This window comes from Scaptodrosophila lebanonensis, unplaced genomic scaffold, assembly GCF_003285725.1.
Source record: "Scaptodrosophila lebanonensis strain 11010-0011.00,11010-0021.00 unplaced genomic scaffold, SlebRS2 tig00000043-arrow-pilon, whole genome shotgun sequence".
NCBI classification, from domain to species: Eukaryota; Metazoa; Arthropoda; class Insecta; order Diptera; family Drosophilidae; genus Scaptodrosophila; species Scaptodrosophila lebanonensis.
The window spans coordinates 9,459,673-9,483,001 of record NW_022060545.1 but is presented as its reverse complement, the minus strand read 5'-3'; the positions used below and the strand labels follow the sequence as shown (position 1 = coordinate 9,483,001).

Below are 23,329 nucleotides of genomic sequence, written 5' to 3'. Positions count from 1 at the left end.
AAGTACTACGATTCAGTGGCGTAGCAACGCAAGCCGGATATGTTAGTAAATATATATAAAAGAATTATAAAATAACAGTTAATAATATTGTTACACTCACACGTCTCCAATAATCTTGACCCTTTGAGCCGTGCTCTCGACAACCTCTTATAGACTTACTGCTGATGTGCAAATTATTTAATTATACAAAGGATCTGCCGGATGATCTGAACTGCATGCTATCTTGGTACTATATGATTGACGATGTGTTATTGGAATGTATAGCGACAGTCAAAGAACTGGGTGAATGTTTTAATTCAAAATTTAACTTCAACCTTGTCATCTCTATGACTAAAGGACTAAGGAATTCAATGATCCTTTTACAATTAAGCTGGAGTTCCAATCTTGATAGCATATTCTAACTGGCTGTTGCTTTTGAATCTTTCATAACTATCAATGCGAACGACTGCCCTTGATGTCGTTTTTCTTCACAAAGTTATTATGGGCGATATAGAGTCCTCTGCCCTCTTAGGTTTTTTTTACTTTCCTGTACCTTGTAGACCATCAAGCAATTAACTTCAATTTGTCTTGTCTAAATAAATAACTGAGGCTTGCTTACCTTATAAGTTGCCCTTGTCCGTATTACACATTTAAAGCTAAGTACCTATATATTCAGGCCATATTTCTTGTGGGCCTTAATTTATGGATAACATAAATTGTAAGTGCATTTTAGGATAAAATGCTGTTCCAGAGTATGGAAAATTAATCCACGAACGCATCATCAGCATGCAGATGGGAAGATAAGTGTAACGAAGATAAAAATTTTCAAAATAGTTCCAGTATTTGGCAAAGAAAAGTTAAATCGTATACTAAACACAAACTTAAGTACAAGCACCTAGTCAGGTGTTGACTGCAAAAAGGGATGAACAGATAATCCTTTTTCCATTTCAGTTTGGTTTGAACACAATTTTTGCGAACGTGCAATGCAAGCGTCCTAGATTTTAAAATAAATTCTGATCCCCACCGGACTGACACGCGTGCCAATGCAGATGTTGAGCTAATTAGGTGCATGCCCCAGTCAGAGTTAAATAGAGAGAAAACCTGAAAAGGGAAATATATGTAATATGAACACAAAATCGACAGATTTTGCTGTAATTTCTGAACATTAACCAGCAGTATGGACTAGAAAATTTTGAATTTCATGCCGTTGATGGGCAGGAAAACAACAACTAAGTGAGCCATGAGCCATGCCAATAAACTGTGTGGCTTACCCACACACACACACATAGATAGATATGGGAAAGCCACCCTAAGGGGGCGCACATTTAGTCGAAAAAACAAATGTTGTTTGGACAGACACCAGAGGGTTGGTTTTTGGTTTGGTTTGGTTTGGTTTTTGGTACAGCAAAAGCATTTTTTTTTCGATATCGTATTCTTTCTACTTTTAAATCGTTGCACGGCCAGCCAGGGGCGATCGCTAAGCAAAATGCCAACGTGCAAGGGGAAAACGGCAGCTGCAACACACACACACACACACACACACATACGCATACACGTGCGCGCAGGCACACCCCACACCCCATGCGGCCAGAAGCATCGACAACATGACAACACACCCAATAGCCACCACATATGTGCTTGTACTCGCATATGTATGTATATGCAGTGCTTGATAAATCATGTGTAAAGGTATTTTGATTTTTATTTTGTGCTCAACTGTTAACTTTTTTTGCATTAGAAACGCGAACAGCTGCCGCTGAAAACAAAAAATCAAACGCGACGAACAAGAGCACAGAATGTTACTCTAACCACACACCCAAAAAAAAAAGCTACTACAGTGATCGCTCAGAAATAACTTGTGACACCTTTAATTTCTAAACAAAAAAAAATAAGGTTCTGGCTTACACTTCAATCTTGTATAAATGCTGGACCAAAAATCGGCATTGTTTTATTTTAAAATGTTAAGCTTGCTGGGCTACCTTGAACAGAAATGCCGTGGAATCTAAATATTTTCAAATACATTTAACAAATAAACAAAATTTGATTCTGCTTTTGTTTGGTCTTGTAGCTTCCGAACTTCGAAAGAAATTTTGAACTATGTGTTACATTTCAGGCCTAATGTTTTCGAAACAATAAGAAATTAAGTCATGTGATTGGTATTTCTTTACTTTAATTCTATAGTTTCAATGTATATTTCAAAAAGTTGTAGGTACATATATTCCAACTAAATCATCACCAAATGAATACAAGAATTGTTAAATTTTTTTTGGGCAATCTAAAAAATTAAATATAAATATATACTATATTTGAAATTTGTTTAAAATATTAAATTACCTTAATGGATTCCTATCTTTTGCAGCACAAGCGTGTCAGACAACTCCAGATTGAAATTCTTGTGGCATTTTCCAATCATGGCATAACTAATACGGGACTGCAGAGCTTATACAATTTTTTGACTGTACCTTACACAGCACATCATAAGAATATAACAGCGATTTTTTTCAAAAATATTTCAAGCTATGCCGTTTTTTGGCTTTATCTGCTCAAAAGAAACTAAAAAAATCAAACATTTAAAATATGAACTGAAAGACTTATATTTCGAGATGCAAACTATCACAAATATTATATTCTATTACTAAAATGGTAAGTTTAATTACCAACATTTTTTTAGAATTATATACAAATAAATACCTTATACCATTCCGATGTGATTGGAATTAAGTAAGCTGATTTCTAGCACAATATGCAACATTTTTTGGAAATTATTCTAACGATCACTATATATATACTTGTAGGTACACTAACTAAAAAATTATCAAACTTTTAATATATGAATTGAAAGATGTATATTTCAAGATGCAAACTATTGAAAATATTGTAATCCTTTAAAAAAAGGGTAAGTCTTGTTAACAACATTTTTAGAATTATATACTTACAGAATTAACTAGAATTAAATAACTAATGTATAAGGTCTTCTTATTAATTATTTATTTATTATATTATTATATCCGATGTGATTGAAAGTAAACAGATTTCTAGCACAATATCTATGTAGTGTATGCATTTTTTGGAAATTATTTTCTAACGATCACTGTATTACTATATCATAGAAATAAATAATGAATATATACTTGTATGCACACTAACTTTTCAAATGCAAACTGTCGCGTTGCCAGGCATGTCATACACGTATACGAGTATGTAGTTTTTAATTGATTTGGCATGCTTCAATTTAACGCTTCGGTGCCACTTCCTTTCACAACAAACAGCACAGAGTGCCAGGCAGCTCCTTTGCCCACACACACATACACACACAAACACACACACACACACTAATATATTTACATGCACGTTTATGTTTACAGTTTCGTGTAATTGCCGGTTTTTAGTTTTTGTATTTTTGTTTTGCAGCATAATAGTAAGTAGTATATAATAATTTGTATAGCAACAGAAACACACAGTCTGCTTGCACCTTTCCACATCCTGGAAGGCATTTCCGCTTTATGACAGCCAGCCATGACTCACAGAAAAGCACGCACAGACCTGCACACAGACACACACACAGCTACACTTGCCAATAAGCTGCAATGACAGCTTGTAATGAAATTAATTTTAAACACAAGTAAAGTTCACTCCACAAAACTGCAAGACGTTGACGAGGACACAGACCACGGCATAATGAACGTCATCGCGTTCCCCCCATTACTGAGAGCTGAGAGCACGGTGTTTGTGTGTGTGTGCGTGTGTGTGTGTTTGTAAGTCTCAGCTACAGGTATGCCAAAGACCTAACCCTCGCCTGTCTTGGCACGCGCCAGCGTCAAAAGGGAACCCGCGTCGTCGCCTTAAATGCCATAAATGTATATGTATGAGTATAGAAGTGTCTGTGTGTGTGTGCGTAGAAAACAACCCACACACTCAGCGCACACCGTTTAAGGGTTGCCACAATAGTGTGTGTCGCGTAGCAGGGGAAATCCTTATAAGAAAAATTCCTTAGCGCCGGAAGAAAACGAAGAAGCACTAGCAGCGAAGCAACACGTTTAAGACATTGTTGAGTCACCAAACACATTGGCAACCCTTCTTCATCAGGCATTTATGCGCTTCGTTGGCAACCCTCCCCCTCTCCACATCCTTCCCAAGCCAACCCAAAGCAACACCAGACCACACCAGACCAGCCACTGTCTTACCTTCTTATCGGCACTGCGAGGTGCCTTGCCCTTTTCTCGTTCTTTATTCTTCGTTCCTGTCGCCGTCACTTAATTGAGTTGCAGTCACTGCAGAAAAAAAAGGAAAGGACGAACAAAAAGCAGGGGCATTCCTTGGCTGAAAAGTGCCAATTGTAGGTTTTACTTGCCCCGCCGTCTGGAGGGTCTCGACGCTACAAGAAAAAGGTACAAATTGAAATGCTCACACAGACTGGCTTTTTCGTTTTTGGTTGGTTTTTTTTTCTGGTGTTTTTGGTTTGTGTGCTACTTTGCCTTTTGGATTTTGTGCCTTCTTTGCAATGTTGTCTTTTGTTTGTTGTCGACATTTATTACGTTATCCCGAGGTGCTTGAGTGTAGTTCCTTTTCGTATTCTTTTGCGTCGCCTGCTCGCCTCCTTATGCTGCATGCGCTGCCAGGGAAGCCATTAAATTGATTATAAAACGTCGTTGAAATGTGTAAACAGTTCGCCAGACAGCATGTCGCCGTGTTTATCCTTGCAAGGATGCGTGTGTGCTTCGCTCTCTAAGTGTGTGTGCGTGTGTGTGTGTGTGCGTGTGTGTGTGTGTGTGTGTTTGTGTGTGTGTCTGCTTCTGACGATTGGGGCGTGGCAATGCCAGAGCATTGCTTCAAGTTGATTGTTAGCAGGAATGCTACTAATTAGATGGGCGTTGCATGGCAAGAGAGAGCACAGTTGTGACTTGGATTTTAAGAAGGCAGCACGTCTTAGATGACTTTGACTCCATATACTTGACTTGGTTCGGATATCAAATGGTTTGCTCAAGGGTTTAATGTTGTAGAAAAAGGCAATACAAATAATACAAGACATTCGATGTGGTTGGGGTAGATGGCTTGTAGGGAGGAGAAGTTGTAGAAAATTTCAATGAAAGTAACAAAGGCTATTATTTTTGGGGTTGGACAGACAATGAACGGAAATAAACGAAGAAACGCAGAACAGAAGGGTTACTTAATGTTCATTGGCTTGTATAATGGTTGCTAGCATTGTTTTAAATTCCACGACTTATCGCCACAATGTTGTGATGAATTTCTTTACATAGTCAGCGAAAGCGTTAAAGCTTTCATTCATTGACGGTTTCGATTGTGATTTGAATTAGAAAAATTTGTACTGCATCGAAGTGAAGTAGAATACAAATTTGCTTGCAAACACTAAACTCAATATATTATATAGTTATTAATGAGACTAAATTCGAAAAATCCTTCATTTTATTTATTAATGGATGGCTAATTCAATATTTGATTTTCCAAACCTTTTGTTGAATTCTAATATCTATTCTATCACTAATATCTATCTTAATGAAGTTGTTTCCTTTCACATTTTAACCAAAAATAAATTTTATTTCACAATTGAATTTTGGTTTAATTATTGATTTTTCAAGCTTTCTTTTTTCAGATATTTTTTATGCAGTTTTTTTTTAAAATTTAATTTTCTCCTATGGCTATTTTTTGGTTTAGCCTTTCTTTTAAAGATTTTTAGCTTCTGGCAAGAATCTTTAAATTGTCGACGTAAAAATAAATAATAATTATATATATATAATTATATATATATAAATATATATATATATAGTATATTTGCTAATAACTTTTTTAGGTAATATAGAAACTTCACTAAAGTATAAGAAATATTTTTATTGCATAATACGTTAGAAATAATAAGTAGATCTTATGTGTAATTAATTTCAAACATATTTTAAAATAGAAATATTATTGTTGTTTAAATTGAAAAATTATTTACATTTAAGGTATAGATAATAATTTATAAAAAAAAACATGATCATATCGAAAAACAAGTCTTGCTATTGGAGGCCGCGATATCTAGGCGATCATACAGTCAAACAAATAGATGGACAGCTGCGATGGACAGATGGACAGTTTCACAACATTTACTTACGTTTCAAATATTTGCTGTTAAGCTCAAAAGAAAATTTTTAAACATATTTTAATATTTATTGTTCAATATGGAGAACAGTTGTGCATTCGTTTATTTATATTTATATTGCTTACTCAACAGTTTTTAATTTAAAGCCTAAAGCTCTCTATAGATAGGGCGCATATAAATGGATGCTACATCATTTCAAGAAATGGGGCTACTTAGTTAATCTTACTCTATTTCATCTTATTGAAGGCCAAATTGAAATTGATTAATACTAAGTATTTCGGCGTACCTTTAGGTTGCAATGCTTTGAAAATCATGCATCACAACATTAAATGCTCGAGGGACTCTTTGGCGCGCTGATTACTTTTCTAACTAACTACTCCCTAATCTAGCGTGCCTCATTATACATACTAGGACCCGTGTCAGAGTGTCCATTAGTATGCCTAACTACCTAAAAATCTGTCACACAGGCAGTTGCCCATTGCCCGTTGCCAGCCTACAGAGTCATTTGCATGTTCACGGCTTGTTGGCCAGCACACGTGTACGGCTCATTTGCATGTAAAGCGTGCTTGGAGATAAAGCTCTCAGCCAACTGTTCCAATCAGCATGCATACTCGCACATACATACACACACACACACACACACATCTGTACATGCATAAATATTTATGCAAAATGGTAATTTAAACTAACAAAAGGTGTGGCTGGCTGTGCGCAAGCGCGACTCGCTTAGGGGCACGTTCCAGGACACGTTCCAGCCCACCCTCCTTTACATTGCAGCACACGGTAGTCTCGCCTCATAAATGTGTAAAACATTTTACATAGCATTTACAGTTCAAATGAGTTTCTAACTCAAGCCAGCTGCCAGCAGTCGCAAAAACGAGTTTATCCCTCCTCCTTATCCTATCCACAGAGTCGGGCTTGCGTGCTGCACAAACATTTTGGTAACCCCCAGCTCCCGAGTAGCTCTGTGAGCTCTGAGGTCAAAGTTTCGGCGTTTCGCTTTTGTCAGTGCAGACAGTCAGTGTTGACTCAGTTCGATGCTCATAAATAACTTGAAATAGTGGTGGCAAGACTACAGAATACAGAATACAATAACAGCCGAATGCGCTGATCCCCAGGTATTTTTCACGTGTTTGGCACGTTTCGAGCGATTTTCCGGCCTCTATTCCTTTTTCACTTACATTCATTGGCTCTAATCCTCAGAGGCAGCAAGCGACTGGCACGAGGCACGCGTCCGGCGCTTTTTTTTTTTTTTTTTTTTTGATAAATTGGTGCATGGATAGAGGCCTTTAAAATGGGGTTCTCTCCGAAAGAACTAACCACCAACTTTGATAAATGGCCAAGGCGGCGGCATTAGACAGAAAAACTCAAGTTCGCATGCAATTGTTTGTTTTATTGTACATATTGGCAACATAAATCCTAATTCTAACAACTCTTGTTTTATTTATTGAGCATGGCAATTACATTAAGTTTATTGATATGACTTTAATGCCATCTATAAAACCATAATACCTACGATTATATAATAGAGATGGAAACAATGCCCAAATTTCTAACTCAAATGTTGTAATTCATCTTCAAATCACAGACCGCGCCACATGCTATCGAATGCTGGTTAGGCTTTAACAATTTTGTTTAAGATTTCTAAATACCTATAAGAATAGGTGGAGTACACTCAAAGGAGCAGAATGGTACAAATGTTAAAATATAACAAATAAATGTGTTTCCGAGGAGGGACCATTTTTATTATGGACCCTATCTGCCTTTACTTATCAAAATTTTAATGGGTGAGTCAAAATAGTCGGAGTCTTCACTTTAAAAGGTGAGAGAAGTCATTTACTTATCTAAGTCTGCTTTAAAAATTAACTAAAGGTTCATATATAAACAAAAGCGACTATATTTTAATAAACAACAACTTTTTAAATTATAAAGTTGTTTGAGTTTTCAACATTCAATTATATGTACATCTTAATAACATAAATAGCATGAAGAAATATAAACTGTTGATTATGTTTTCTAGCATACAACTAAGAATTAAAACAAAAACTTACTGATGAACACATCGATTTCGATTTCTACTTGCGAATAATTCACAAAACTAAAACTTTTCTTTTCTCTTTTATAAATGCTTGACCTCAATAACTAGGCATAGAATTTTTCGGGGAAACCCAAAGATTTGTAGCACTTCTTGCAAAATAATCTTGCGCTTAAATTCCAGTTTAAAATATTTAATAATTTAATCGACATCGAAGATGACGGTGTATTGCTAAACAACATGCATAAGTAAATACTATCAAAGCTCTTCCCGGTTTTAAATCAAATCCTTCGGCAACAAAATGTAAGTTAAATAATAATTTTTGATAATTAATGATATAAAAGCAGTTTCAACATAAAAGGAAATGTAATTGTGCCTATAATTGAAAAAAAAAACTGATGCGTTACAAATGAAGACTAGACCAATAACCTTGCATGTTCCTCAAATTGTTATCATTGTGCCAACATTTTCGATAAGAATTTTAGCAATCGATCCAATATCTAGTACTTCTAGTACTACTTCATCTGAGATTCAGACCATAATCTAAGGCGACTCTGGATTATCAGTTTTCGCTAGACCCCACAAATGCAATTTCTCCTCCATTTCCGTCTTGGTTAGACGCTTGGGTAGTCTCAAGTCCGTAACATCACTGTGAATACCAAAGACTTTCAAGTGATACAAGGCATATTCGTACATAAAATAATCCTGATCTTTGGTATAATGGAAGGAAATGGCTGTGTCGGCACAGCAATCAGTGCGCTGCAAAGAACAAACAAAATCAACTCATAATTAAAGCAACCAATTGGCAATCTCTCAAACGAACTCACGTTGGGCATATAGAACAGAAATTTATCCAACCAGGAATGCACCATTTGGGGCATCAGGTGGCGTGGGGAGAAGGGCAAGAACCGCTCCCGGCCCTGCTCATCACGCGAATCACCAGCTACGACGCCAACATTTTGCAGACATCTGCCGATTTCCTTATCCTCCGATTTTCCATTCGCCCTACAGAACTTTGTATTATTCCTGGCGAAGAGATTGTAACGCCGCAGAGCATCACGACTGAGGACATAGCCAGCACCACCGGACATATATCCTTGGGTGACATATGGATGAAATTTGCAGCCAAAGTAAACAGCAGCCTCGGCATCGTAGGGATATAGAAACATGCGCAGATTCTCCATGATCACATAGCTACGGGTGGGGAAATAGGTTCTCTAGTTACTTTTTCAGCTTGCAAAAATCGGGTTAAATTTAAAAAAATTTATTTATAAATTTGTTTTCTTCTTAGAAATACACAGCCATAGGTTTATTTTTTAAGGATATGCTTTTATAAAATATCTGCTCAAAATTCTTTGGATAAAGCACTTTTTTAAGGCTATTTGCGCTTAAACGGAGCCTTGAACAGTAGGTTTATTTACTTCTAAGTAATTCCCGAGTGGGTTTTTTGGGATTTAAAAAAAAGCAGCTAAGAGCGCTTGAATTGCAAGCGAACTCGGTTGACCGAACCAATATAACTAATATTTTCTTGATTAAGCCATTTACTAATTACTAAAATTTAGAAAAAAAATGTTAATGACTATCATCAACATCAGGAAAATAATTTTTAGAATAACATTCGGATCAGCAATAGCAGTTACGTTACCAGAACTGTACTTCGCAATATCCAAGTTAGTGTTCGTATATTTATTTATTAATTATTTGCTCAAGAAAGTCTCGTAATTCGTAAACTTTTAAGCTCGTCCATCACTTACGTATCATCATCTGCCTTGAGAAACCAATCGTAGTCATCCAGATAGCGCTCATAGATATACTCCAGTGAGGCCTTCACCTTCAGATATAAGTTCTCGCGACCCTCCTCCACATCCAGCCGCACGATGCCCAACGCCTCATCCGCTACCGTACTCATGAAGAGCAACTTATTGCAACGCCTGCCCCAAGTCGCCTTCACTTTCGCGGCCTTCTTTTTGTGATTTTTTGGCATTGTCAAGACAAAGCACAAGATACGCGTTTCGTTGAACAATTTAACCGACAGCTGTGTTGTTTCCGTTTCTTGTTGTTGTTGCTGTTTTTGTGTCCATTGGGGCGTTACTATGCGATAGGGGGAAACATAGTTCGTGTCACTGTCACTCTCGCTATCATCTTCACCGAGAGCACTGGGATATCTTGCCGTGCTGCGACTGGCCTTCTCACAGCTTGGCAACTTGATATAGACCCAGAAATCAGTCAGTCGTATGCCCACTATTAGGCCCAATAATAGACAGAGCACATTACGATACATTGCGTCACTTTTTGCAATAACTTCGATTCGATTTGTCACAACAAAGTCGTTTTTAGCCACAACGCATGCATTTTCATGCCACACTACTTGGGGGCCAGCTGATCTGAGACTACTCCCAACACACAACTTCAAAAATCGTAGTTAATGTCGCCTGCCGTCTCCAGTACGAGCACTTTGAAGCCAGAAACGAGTTTCTGCCTCTCAGTGCCTCTCGGGGTCGCACTTTCGTGACTCGCATACGTAATGAGCCAGGCCGCCTGTCTCAGTGCTCTTTGAAGACGCTGCGCGGTTTTCGACAAATATTTTAAAGAGTTTACACAACTGCCTTTTCTGCAATAATGAAAACAAGTAGGAAGAGAGTGTGCTTTTCAGCGCCACGAATTTTAAATACACTTTCAAGCACAAGTGTGTATTTCGATTATAGAAAGAAAGCAGCTCTCAAGCTATAATCTACTATTTGGTCTATTTATGCATACAAAAGTTTGCCTAAAATAGGGAAATATTTTCTTGTGATTATTTGACTGTTTCCCTTTTGATTTCTCATTCTCCAGTCCGTTTGTTTCCGCTGCACGGTCTTAAGTTACTGTTTCCTGAACTGTATTTTTAAAATTTTAAAACATAACCCTTTAAAAACATAAACACAATCTTAAAATATTTTAGCAACCTGTTTTAGCTCATAAAAAACCATGATTTAAATACAAAATTTATTACAATCTTTAAAAAAAAACTGTAATTCTGTCTTATATATTTAAAAAATTTCCAAATATGGGACGATTCGCAAAAAAAATTAATAAAAATAAAATATTTTTTACAATTTTAAGAAGATTTCTGAAAATTAAATAACCTTAGCGAGGATTATAGATATGATGCCTTGGCGTTTACAGACACATATGGAATTTAATGGGATTTTAATGGGAGCATTCCATCTGGAGGAAATTGCTTCAAAGGCGATAAAAAAGATTTTATAGTTTTAAAAAATAGTGCGGGTCTTTTTTGTGCACAGTAGTATATACTACTATATACTTGTACTACTTATGTATATATGATTGATTAGCAACAAACTTCAAATAGAACTCAAAACAAAATTAAATAACACACCAAAATTTTCAGAGCACTTCTTGTATGCAGTGTCGTCGTTAATATAAGGTCATAAGACAATTTTAATTCATATTAAGAAAACTTGTAAGTAAATGGAAAGCAGATCGATCAGACTTGTAGACATATGGTATAAAAAGAAGGGTAAGAGCATTCCAACTTCGAAACTATTTAGCTCGATTTGTTTTGGTTATTATCGGTTAACCGGTTTTGAGCATCGGCTCATCGCATTACTTACCGCATTTTTTTGACCCACAACCTAAGACTATGTGTGGAGCTCTCTTTATCTTTCTCTCTCTCTCTCTTTCGCCACCCACCATTAGGTATAAAAATACAAAAACGTGCAACAAATGTGGTAAAGACATTATTTATTTTATTGCTAGTTAATTTTGTTTTTCCTTTTTTAGTATATCATATTACAAATTATATTTTTATTATTATTATATATTTAGTACAACTTTTCATTTCGTTTCTTTAGACTAAATGTGGACTAATTTATTACTCTTTGTTTTGCTTTTATCATTTGAATTCGGCTTTTGTTTTGTTTTTAATTTTCTTTTAAATTAAATATCTAATGTCTTCTTCTTTTGTTTTGTTTTTCTCAAATTGCTGTCGTTTGTTTCGTCGTGTATTTGTTTGGAAAATAAATACAAAAACACATTTTTATATGTATATATATATACTCGTATATGTTTGCTAATAATATGTTTCCATAATTTGTATATTTGATTTCAATATTTTGTTTTTGTCCGCTGCTTACGATCTTACATTATTACGCTTAGTAAGTGCACTTGCCAATTCTTGTTTATCAACTCTCCTTCAACTATAGTTTTAACATCGTCCGTTCATTATTTTTGGATTCAACACTTCAACTCAAAAAAATAAACAAAAATTGCCAGGCAAAAACAACGTAAGAGTTTCGTTAAATTGTTTAGTTATCCTCTCTTTAAAGTTTAATGTTTAATTTTTACGTTTTTTAGTTAGTTACACAGCCTTAGAAACTACTTAAACTTGATTAGTAAAAATATATATGTACCTATTAGCTGGGCGAAAAGAATTAAAACGCATCTCCCGAAACATAAAACAGAAGCCGAATGAAAGCATTTTAAAGATTTCAAAGATTAAAACAGGTAGGTATTATATTAAACAATTAATGATGGAGTATTCAATACCATATATGCATAGACTATTTAATTACAAAAGAAGAACATTATAAAATGATTACGTCTTGTCTCTTTATTGTTATTGGTTTTTATGTTGAACATGATAATTTCGTTTGCAAAAATATATGTATAAATGTTAGTTCCACATCTTATTTTCCTCATTTTTCTTTTATATATATATTAGATCTCTTATGGAGTTCATTTTTTGTATGTTTTTAGCTTGGCTTTAGACTACATACATACACTAGTATTATTGTTATCGCAATTGATCTTTTTTTAGTTGCTCTTTATTTTTACGCTGTAAATTGCATGTTTATTGAATTGTATTTATATATGTATGTATATTTAAGTGTTTTCCAAATATAATTATTTTTTTTTTAATTTTTTTTTTTATTTTTTTAGGAACCTAAGTATTTTTGTAACTAGCAATACGTGACGCATATCAGCGACACTCAAAATATCTATAGAAAAAAATGTTTGCTATAATTTGGCTTACAATTAATTCATATTTGTATAACATCAAAATATATTGTTATATGCTTTATATTTTATCTTTATTCCTTTGTAATTTACAGACAGACACATAATTCGTATATACTCGTGTTGTAATGCCTTCCATTAATATTAGCTTTACAATTAATTAAAGATTTTCTGCTCATTCTTACAATAAGTTTGAGTGCTGTATTCCGCTTGATGTCGCATATTCGTATAACAAAATTTAAACATACAATACAATTTTTCAACGCACTTATTTCAGCCAATGGCGATATTAACAGAATAACTGTCTTTGGATACACTTTAAGATATTTGAAATTTTGAATATACATATTACAGTTTCTCTTTTTTCTCATTTTTTCGTTTTTAAATCCAGCACACCCGCTTCATTTTCATTTCGTTGTTAAAAATAAATTTTAGATATATATATGCCAAATATATATATGCATGTACAGCTGAAGAAATACAAACTTAAATTTAACAAAACTTGTAATTGTGTAAAGAAATTACAGTATTAGTTCCTCTGCTGACTATACAAAGCATTCAAATGAAATATAGTTTGCTTGAAATATTTTTGTTTTTCTTTCCGTTTTCTTCATATATATATATTTTTTTTGTTTTTTCAAAAAATTGTAACATTGGCACGTTATCTATAAATAAAATGTATATAGCATTAAAAATATATGTATATTTATATAATTATTTTTTTTTTACTTATATAAAATGACATATGTATGTATATAATAGTCTGATTGAATAGGTATAATTAGTTCTTTACTGCTCATTACTTTGTGTAATGCCTAAAATTCTCTAATATGTTTACAATCCACCTATACTATTTACTTTTGTGTTTTACTTTGCTAAATTCAAAGTTCGAGTTTAAAACAAAATAATGAAAGAAAAAGTATAGTTGGAGCCAACTTTAAACATTAATTAGACTCCATCTTGAATACCATATGAGCAAAAACAATTACAAATCAAACAAAATAAAATTACTCTTTGCCATTTTTTTTCTGTTTCGTTTTTGTTTTAACCAGCGCCTAACGAGTTTTCTGAGAATCATTCACTTTTTCATTTCACTAGCTATGTATAACAAATTCTATATATATTTATGTATGTGTTTATGTATGTATTTTTGCTGGTATGTATATATAAGGATATATATATCTATAATTATGTATGTATGCATGTATAATTAAACAACATAGAAATAAATTATAAATGAAATATCTAACGCATTACATTTTTTTTATTATTATTAAAAATTTGTTGTTTCGTTACACTTAACGTATAAAGCTCGATGCTTTATAACATACAATGTTAAAAAAAAAGAATAACATTACATATTCCATTACATTTTTAACATTCACATCATGATGAATTTGTTTTGTTTTTTATTAAAGCATATTCAAAGCATTCAATATTGTTTTTGTTTCAGTGTTATGTCGTTTATATTTTGTTATGTTGTTGTGTGTTTTGTGTATGTGTGACCCTAAATGCAAACACATCGAAAGAAACAAGAAACGCACTTTTTAATTACAATTTAATTAATAAGTAGCTATGGTTTATATATATTTATATACAGTTTTATAATTTTTGTCATATCAATTTTGTTACACTTATCGCTATGCGTTTATAATGCAAGTTGCTGGCTGAAGTTTTTTTTGTTTTTGCTTACAAAAATAAATGTTTGACATGTTGGACAATTAAAAAAAAAAGAAGTGTTTTCTGTTTTTCGTAGCAATAGCAGCAATTTGTTTGTTAAACTTATTGTAACTTAATATTATTATTTGCTCGCTGTTTTAGTTATTTCATACACTTTGTACACCAGTTTGTTTCGTTTCATTGCTATTTATATAAATATATATATATATAATTATGTATCTGTATATCAAGCCGACCAAACAGTTTTCACTTTCGTTTGTGTTTTGTTTTTGTTTTCTTTTGTTTTCCCTTCGCAGAAATGCACAAATAAAATCTTATAGGTATACTAGCTTAGAGCTAAGAGTTTACTTGCTTTTTATACTTTTTTGTTTTTCATAAAACTTTAACTTAATTTCTACCATGCACACACACATATACTCGTACACATTCTATATATAGATTTATAATGTATCATTCATACATACATGCGCTTTGGACTTCGGGCTAAACTATACGCTATGTATATCTACATATATATAGATATAATCGTAATATTGTATATGCATATAAAACCAACTAACCAAACTCATACGAACAAACTTTCTCCCACACACTCTCAAGAACTTAACACACACACACACAGAGAAAGAGAGAAAAATATAGTTAGGCATTAGCCTTTTGTTTTTACAACTAAACCACCGCTTGGGTTTTGTTTTAGTTTTCACTTATTGTTCGCCGAGTTTCCAGCAGAGTTTGTTGCAGAATTGGCGGCGCCACCGCCAGCACCGCCAGCTGCGCCATTGCTTGTTTGTGACTGTGGCACGGTGTCGCAACGACGATAGTAGAGTAGATAAGGCACACGCGGTGTGTGCGGCTGCAGCACATGTTTCTCGCTAATCGGTTTCACCGAACTATCGTCATAGCGCAACCAGCTATTGTAGCCGGTGTGATAGACATCGGTTATGTAATGCCCCTTGGATGCCTCCTTGCCATCGTGATAGACAACGGCGAAAAGGCGATAGGCGCGCTGCTTCTGCGATGTTTTCTTTGAGCCAAGTATCTCTGGAAAATGATTGTTCATTAGATATTGTTAGCATATGATATATCGCAGCACACTCACTTGCATCGATTTTTAGCTCAACGGGGAATTCGACTTTCTTTAATATCTTTGTGCAGCCATCGGATCTATAATCAAAGTATTTCAAATGCAATATCAGAACAACGGGCAGTTTCTCCAAAGTCATTTGTTGCCACGCCACCACCTCCTGTTTGGTCTTACTACCCGTTACACCCTCCAGCTGATCCCGACCAACTAGAATCTCCAAAGCCTCCTTCACCGAAGCGGCTTTCTGTAAATATTAAGATAACAAATATTCATTAGCATTGTTATAAGTCGTCTTCCACGCCAACTCACCTCTATGTTCAGCTGTAGCGTAAAGAAAGGCTGAATATCATCTGTAGAGTGTTCGCCTTCGCGTTGTAGGCGTGATCGCAGCTCTCCACGGAAAATATCGCTGAGGGGCGTACGTCCGAAATCGGTTTGGCGTGTTACGCTGCCCTTATTGCGATTATTGCAGATCATCTGTAAAGGAAAGAAACATCAACAAGAAATTTCAATAAATTTGATAATTACGAGCGGGATAATTCCAGCTGTTAACCAATATTTAGTTTGATATCGTAAAAAACAAAAAAGTGTTTCTACTAGAATTATAATTGGCACAGAAGGATCGAATTTATCCAATTTTAAACAAACCAAAAATGGTCGATTCTAAGATAGCCTTGGAACCGATCGTTCCAATGGCAGCTATATACAAAATGTAGTCTACATTTGGCTTACAATTAACTTGTATTGCGTTTGTATATCATAAGTTCACATGCCAAGCTTGGAGTCCCTAGCTATTCTCGTTTTAAATTTGTAAAGGTTCATACAGACACACAGACGGGTGGAGGAAACTGCCTTTATCGATTCGTTAAATGATGCTGATTATATGCAATCTATCATGGCTCATTATGTTCTTTTTGCTACTCGCGTATTGGATTATAAAAATATGAAATCCTACCTGCCACACATCGCCGCCATCCTCTGGCTCGGATGGCTCCTGACCGTTCTGTTGTGCACTTGGCTTGGCAATTAGCTTGATAACCTGCATTGAAATGAGCAATTATTAATAACATTTAAAGGCTACTATATATATCTATGTAAATGTAACTCACCTCGAGCATTTCATCATTCAGCTTGTTAAGCACATAGCCCAAAAATTCTTCAGCGTCCTCCTGACGACCTTCAACATGCTCCTCGCGACTATCATTCCACAACTTATAAATTTCCGTGGGCTCAAAGGCTACATCACATTGCAAATCAACGCCAGGGAACTCGTCCTTGCCCTTGTTTTGAGCACCCTTGTTCGCATTGTTATTTAGTCGCAGTCGCTGGCCACTTGGCAACGACGAGAAGTTGGTCATAAAAGACATCCTGCATCACAAAAATTAAAGTGTAAAGGTTTAAGTTCAGCAATTCGTATTGCAATAGCATTATTAGATTACAGTGTAATACGCTGTGCGTGCATCCGTTGTGCATAATGACAATAATGGGCCATTATGCAACCAGTTAGTCGTGCACTTTGCAACAGCTAAGGCGGTAGCAACAGGTGACGCCAGAACGGCTCCACTCGCTGCATGCCTGAGAAGCTGATGCCATTTGCTATGCCACAAGCGTAACACAGATGCCAGCAAAATGTCGCCACGGCGTCTGTTGACTTGATTGTGACATATTCCCTATTGACACTTTGAAAAAACAAATTGGATAAGTTTACAGACATTACGCTTAATATAAGATCCCGAATTTTTTTTCCACCCACTTTTTTTCCATTCATTTGAGATTCGTTCTAATGTAATAAAAAAATATTTAAATTTAAAGTTACCCTTTTAGTAAGCTATTTTGAGATTGAATATTTTAGTTTAAGCTCGAAAATCGACCGCTTTGTGGCAATTGGAATAAAAACTATTGTGATAGTTTTCTCCTTTTTTTTTCGTTTTTAAATGTTTAATTTTATGGATTTTATAGATATCTTTAAAGTTAAGCAAAACCCTTAAGTTTGTTATTTTTTAAAACCGGATGTTTTTCAAACGCACAGTCGCATTTAATAAAATTTTGTTTAGACGGGCGAAGTTATTATTAATTCTTCGGGTGGTTTTATATTAATTAAAACATAATCGGGAATGAACATTGTAAAACGTTTCACCAGAATTATTATTATTTGCAAAATTAGTTTACACACAATTTGCCTGTGTGACCAGACCAGAGAACTGCATGAGTGCCTATTTTTGTGACTCTAAGTATACTTACTGAAAAAGCGGTTGCGGTGTGATCGCCACCGCATACTATTTTGTCAATTCAGTGACCTACTCAAAAGGCATTTTTGTATTGCTATGACTGGATCACTTTCTTACTCGATCACGGGTGTATGCGGTTTCTGCTTTACTTTTTCATCGCACATTCTTGTTGTCGTTTTCTGCAATCGTACTTATACTCATACGCGCACAATACAAATATTGCGTGCGCAAGAAACGATGAGAGAAGAGTTGACAAAATCAATGTGATGATTAGCAAAGCAAAGACCGGGTACTGCAAACACCGCATATGAAAATCGAAGCGAAGCAAAGACCAAGTACTGAAAACAACGCATGTGCATAACGGCGTTTTTTTATGTATGCTCATAATGCACTGTAAATTATTTTTTTCTGCCTTCTGCTTCATATGGAAGGGTATAGTTAATTGCTGCATAAGCCTCATTAGTGTTGAATCGATCATAGAGGAACGTATTCATAAGAGCAAAAAAATGAATTAAATAAATCCTTTTAATTTTGTACACATCTTTTTTTTACCTTGCCTTATTTATGTTTGTATTCTTAGCGATATAGCCAAAACAAAATCGTAGCGGAATATGTACAGTGTACACACAAAAGAACATACATACATGTTCTACTACATACATATGTACATACGTGTAAACACATGTGCACTGAATATCCAAGGTCAACATCGCAAATCATACTTTCATAAGTACAAGTATTGCAGGCACCGCATCTGAATTGATCGTGCAGAGCGAACACTCAAAAAGACAGAGTAAAAAAATTGCCGAGTGCGAGAAAACCCAATACTCAATTGATCGCAAACATTTGGTGGTGGTTTTTACTCTCACAAGTTTCTTTGCAATCACCAACCGCATAAGTACAAAAATGAGTGAAGAGGATAGCGAAAAGTCTTGTTGTGATTGCATTGATCTAAGTATAAGAAGGCCATGAGTATAATCAACACCGCATCATTTTTTATGCGGTGTTTTGTGTGATCGTGAGTAAAATATTCTAAGTAGGTATGCGGTGTACTTATTGTTGCGGTGCACCGCTGCAGTTCTCTGGACCAGACCATTCTGAACAAAAATTGTTTCGCGTTTTTAAACATTTCGCAATTTCAAAGAGACATTGTTAGGGTCAAAAAATTTCTACCAGTGTAGATTCAGAGAAACTGGGTCAGTATTGCAAGGACAAACAACACTTACATGGCATTTACAGTGGGCGTCTTCACCTCGCTGAGCGTTGCGGCCTGCTTGGGTATGGCCCGAAAAAGATTGTAGAAGGGGGAGCAGCCGAGCAACGCTTGCAGGATGGAGTTAATGTAGCAGTAATTGGAACGATTGGTTAGACCGCGCGGTCGCAGACTGATGGGCGTCAGATTGGTCTTGTGGCGAGTGAGGAAATCGGCATATTGTTTGGTCCATTCGTCCAGTTGTGCGGCACGAGATTGTTCGGCCTTCAGTGGCTTGACCGCAGAAGTGGGTGCCGGTGGTGCTGATAACGGTGTTGGCAGCGCCTGAGCAGAGGCGGCCGAATAGGAAAGTGCACCTGGTGTGATGAGTGGCGTTGTGGGCGGCGGAACTGGCGTCGGTGTTTGAAGCTGTTGATGGGCAGTCGGTGCTGCGACATGTGGCAGATGTTGAGCAACAGACTGTGCTGCGTTCTGTGGCGGCATTTGTTGCTGCGGCACCAGCGACTGTGGTTGCTGTTGCTGCTGATGCTGAAGCTGCGGCTGTTGTTGTGGCTTGTTGCCCTCGTAGGGGGCCACCTTTGCGACGGGTTTCTTGTTGGCAAAGAGACTAGCCCAGGAAGGTTGTGCACTTTCGGCACCATTGTTGCTAGATTGCGAGGCAGGCGGTGCAGGTGGTGCCAAGTTGAGGGCAGGTGTGGCCGTAGAAACGCTATTGCTACTCAAATTTTGTGACTCGGCGACCTGCAACTGTTGATTGTGCTTTTTGCTAGCATAGCTGCCATAAGGTTTGGAAGAGAATTGATGTGTTGGCTGTTGCTGTTGCTGCTGCTGATGATGATGTTGTTGTTGCTGCTGCTGTGGCGGCAATTGTTGCTGCTGTGGTATATTTGAAGTGTTTGTGTTGCTGGACGTTTCGATTGCGGCGCCTGAATGTTGTTGTTGCTGCTGCTGCTGCTGCTGCTGCTGTTGAAACTGGTGTGGCGTCGCTGTTATGCTTGCTGTTGAGGTAGTTGTTGTTGTTTGGTTGCCTTGATGAGCCACAGTATTGTTGTTGCCGCCAGCATAGACCTTCGCATAGGGCTCAACACCAGCCTGATGACTATTTTTACGCTCCAACGGTGGTGCTGTGGTGGCTACCGGTGATGATGGAACCTTCATTGTGCCATACGTGCGCATTTGTGGCTGATTGTTGTTGGCATTATTAAATGACGGCTGTTGATAGTGTTGTTGCTGTTGCTGCTGCTGTTGGTAGTGTTGCTGATTGGTGTACGTTTTGGTGGGATGACTAAAGCCCTGCTTGTTGCTGTTGTTACTGTTACTGCTGCTGTTGCTACTGCTGCTGCTGCTACTGACAATAACACCACTGCCATTTCCCACATTTGGCGAGGCAGTCACCGCCACCGATTGTGTGGATTTTTTGTGCTGAGCCGAATTGGTCCAGGACATGGTTTTGGTCGTTTGTATGGCCGTATCGTTGCTGCCCTGATGATGATGATGATGGTTGTATTCTGAAGAAAACTTTCGACGCACCTGTTGCTGTGTGTTGTTATATTGCTGCTGTGGCTTGCGCTGTGGCAGTGGTTGCTGCTGATGCGGCTGTTGTTGCTGCTGCTGCGGTTGTTGTTGCTGCTGCTGCGGCTGTTGCTGCTCATGATAATTGGCATTTTGTGGCTGTTGTTGAGCGGAGTTATGTTGCTGTTGCGGCACAACTGGTGAAGTCTGCTGTTGCTGATGTTGCTGCTGTGCCGGCGGCTGCTGCTGCTGCTGTAGTTGTGGTGCTACAGTGGCGACAATCACATTTGGCGCTTTGGCTGTCTGTTGTTGTTGCTGCTGCTGCTGTGGCTCGCCCTTATGCACTGACTTGGGCTCAGCAATCACTTGTTGCTGTTGCGGCTGAGGCTGTGTTTGCAACACCTGTTGCTGATACTCTAAGGGCAACTGTTCGATTTGTTGCTGCTTCTCTTGGCTCACCAATAGGACATCATCCAGCGCCACTTCGTTGTTGTTATTCAGCAAACTCTTATTCAGACGCTCCACATCAACTGCAAGAAAAGAGGGGAAACAAAGTAATTATTGATGGGTCAAAATTATTGCTACAGCTATGCGACCTAACATTTCTTAATAATAGCTCCTCCCACCCCTGTGCTGTGTTGCCGAACACACTAAAGAAAAATCCAATTGCTCGGCAACACATACAAAATTATTTACAATATCATCCTAATTGATGCCAATTGATGCTAAATGCTAATAACTTCAACGAGCTTTATATCATATATCGGATGTTGCCACCGCTACTCTTGCTCTGCTATAGCTGTTGCTGTTGCCATTGACGATGTTTGTTTGTCTGTTTATAGGCAGCTTCTGTTGCCAGCCTAATGACAGGCAGACCAAGAGAGAAAAATAAAATTATGTATTTCCATGGTCTGGCATTCTATCGAAATTTTACGTCCGGCCGCACTTTAATCAATAGATGGCCGGGTGTTGTGCTTCAATCTCTTAGCGTGGCAGTGTAGTGTGCCTTTAATTTATTTGTTTGCCCTTTTATTTTATTGCTCGATTCAGAATTTAAATTGATTGTCGAGGCGGTGGTGCGGGCACAGTTGGCCAACAACCAACCAGGCACTTATATAACTCACATACTTAACGCTTGACCAAATGACATCACACATACCAACAACAACAACAACAGCCACGGCACAAATAGCCTAGAAACATGTGCTGCTTGCTTCTGTGCTTGTGACAAATGTCGCTCTCAATAGCAAAAATCAATATTAAATACGAGTGCAATGTGCATCAAATGTCGTTGCTAATCAAGTGAGGCCATAAGAGGGGTTTAGAATATGTCTAAGTCACAAATAACTGTCACTGGATTATTTTAAAAATATACAATTTGTCAAACAAGTGTGTGCACTTCACAGATAAATAAATGCAAGCTAATTTTTTGGAAGAATTGGTATTTTCTTAGACAATCAATTTGATTAAACTATATGATTCAACTATAGTGTATCGTAAGTCTTAGAGTAACTAGAAAATTAAAATATTCCCATTATAAAATGCAAAACTTTTTAACGCGCAAACGTTATCCATTCATCAAAAATACTTGGGTCTTAATTTGTAACAAAATATTCATTACATCTTTCCAATATTGGTAGATGATGGCTTTAAGTTCAGCTTAAGTTCCAAATGTCTCTGTTCATGAAGACTTCTAAGCCTTTTCCCAAATCATTGACTGATTTTCAAGCAGTTCCTTTCTTCAAACAATGAATTGAGTTTTGGATTAATTACATTTTCATTAAAGTGTTATTGAATTCAACTATGCCCAAGATCTTGGATTTGTATTTAATGTAAAGCATTTATTAAATACATACGAGAGATTGCCATGAACATCTAATTTTTGACTTCTTTGCTCCCTTTTCTTAGGGGCTTACTTTTCAATGGAGTTGTGGAATTAAAATACGAGTATGCATAATGAAAAGTATTATATTTCGAAGAGAAAGTCAAATAAGTTCTTTCGTCTTGTACAAATACTTTCTTGACAAACTGTATGTTATGGAGAGCGATATATGTGATGTTATTGTTGCTCACATTGATATCTCAGTGGCATTTATCAGTGCAAATAGAAAAAAAATATGATTAATCCATGTCTAACTTAAGTGCCACCCGGCGGGCAGCGAGCAACCGATTTAGCCATACATTTGAACGCGTAAATTCGCCATTAAATCAGAATTCATTCAAACTGATATACACACCCACACACAACCACACACAGAGGGGCACTCAGACAGTTGAACTTCGCACCAAACTGATAGAACGGGGCGTCCATTTCAACATGGTTTTATATTTCGATAACACCACAGGCGGCATATTTTAAGTACAATTGTCCCATACACACACACACACACACACATACAGCTTGAGGTTATCAAAACATGCCTACTCAAGTGTGAGAAAGACAAACAAACAAACACACACACACGCACACACTCATACACAC

The 23,329-nt window shown here is 36.6% G+C and overlaps 2 protein-coding genes across 2 annotated transcripts in view; both read right to left on the bottom strand.

Moving 5' to 3' along the window:
- Nucleotides 1–8,654: 8,654 nt before the first annotated feature.
- Nucleotides 8,655–10,392, bottom strand: LOC115622421 (glycoprotein-N-acetylgalactosamine 3-beta-galactosyltransferase 1). The gene is made up of 4 exons (XM_030516356.1): nt 10,242–10,392; nt 9,866–10,163; nt 8,939–9,305; nt 8,655–8,870 (listed from the first exon to the last, which is right to left on the bottom strand). The coding sequence occupies exons 1-4, from the start codon at nt 10,390–10,392 to the stop codon at nt 8,655–8,657; spliced, it is 1,032 nt and encodes a 343-aa protein (XP_030372216.1).
- Nucleotides 10,393–14,417: 4,025 nt separating this feature from the next.
- LOC115623078 (chromatin modification-related protein eaf-1) overlaps nt 14,418–23,329 on the bottom strand; it is a 33,552-nt gene continuing 24,640 nt past the window's right edge. Inside the window, exons 5-10 of the mRNA XM_030517278.1 lie at nt 19,349–21,377; nt 17,004–17,262; nt 16,850–16,933; nt 16,204–16,371; nt 15,910–16,138; nt 14,418–15,851 (exon numbers count right to left, since the gene is read on the bottom strand). Coding sequence (XP_030373138.1) covers nt 15,511–15,851; nt 15,910–16,138; nt 16,204–16,371; nt 16,850–16,933; nt 17,004–17,262; nt 19,349–21,377 — 3,110 coding nt within the window. The 3' untranslated portion in view covers nt 14,418–15,510. The remainder of the gene's footprint in view (nt 15,852–15,909; nt 16,139–16,203; nt 16,372–16,849; nt 16,934–17,003; nt 17,263–19,348; nt 21,378–23,329) is intronic.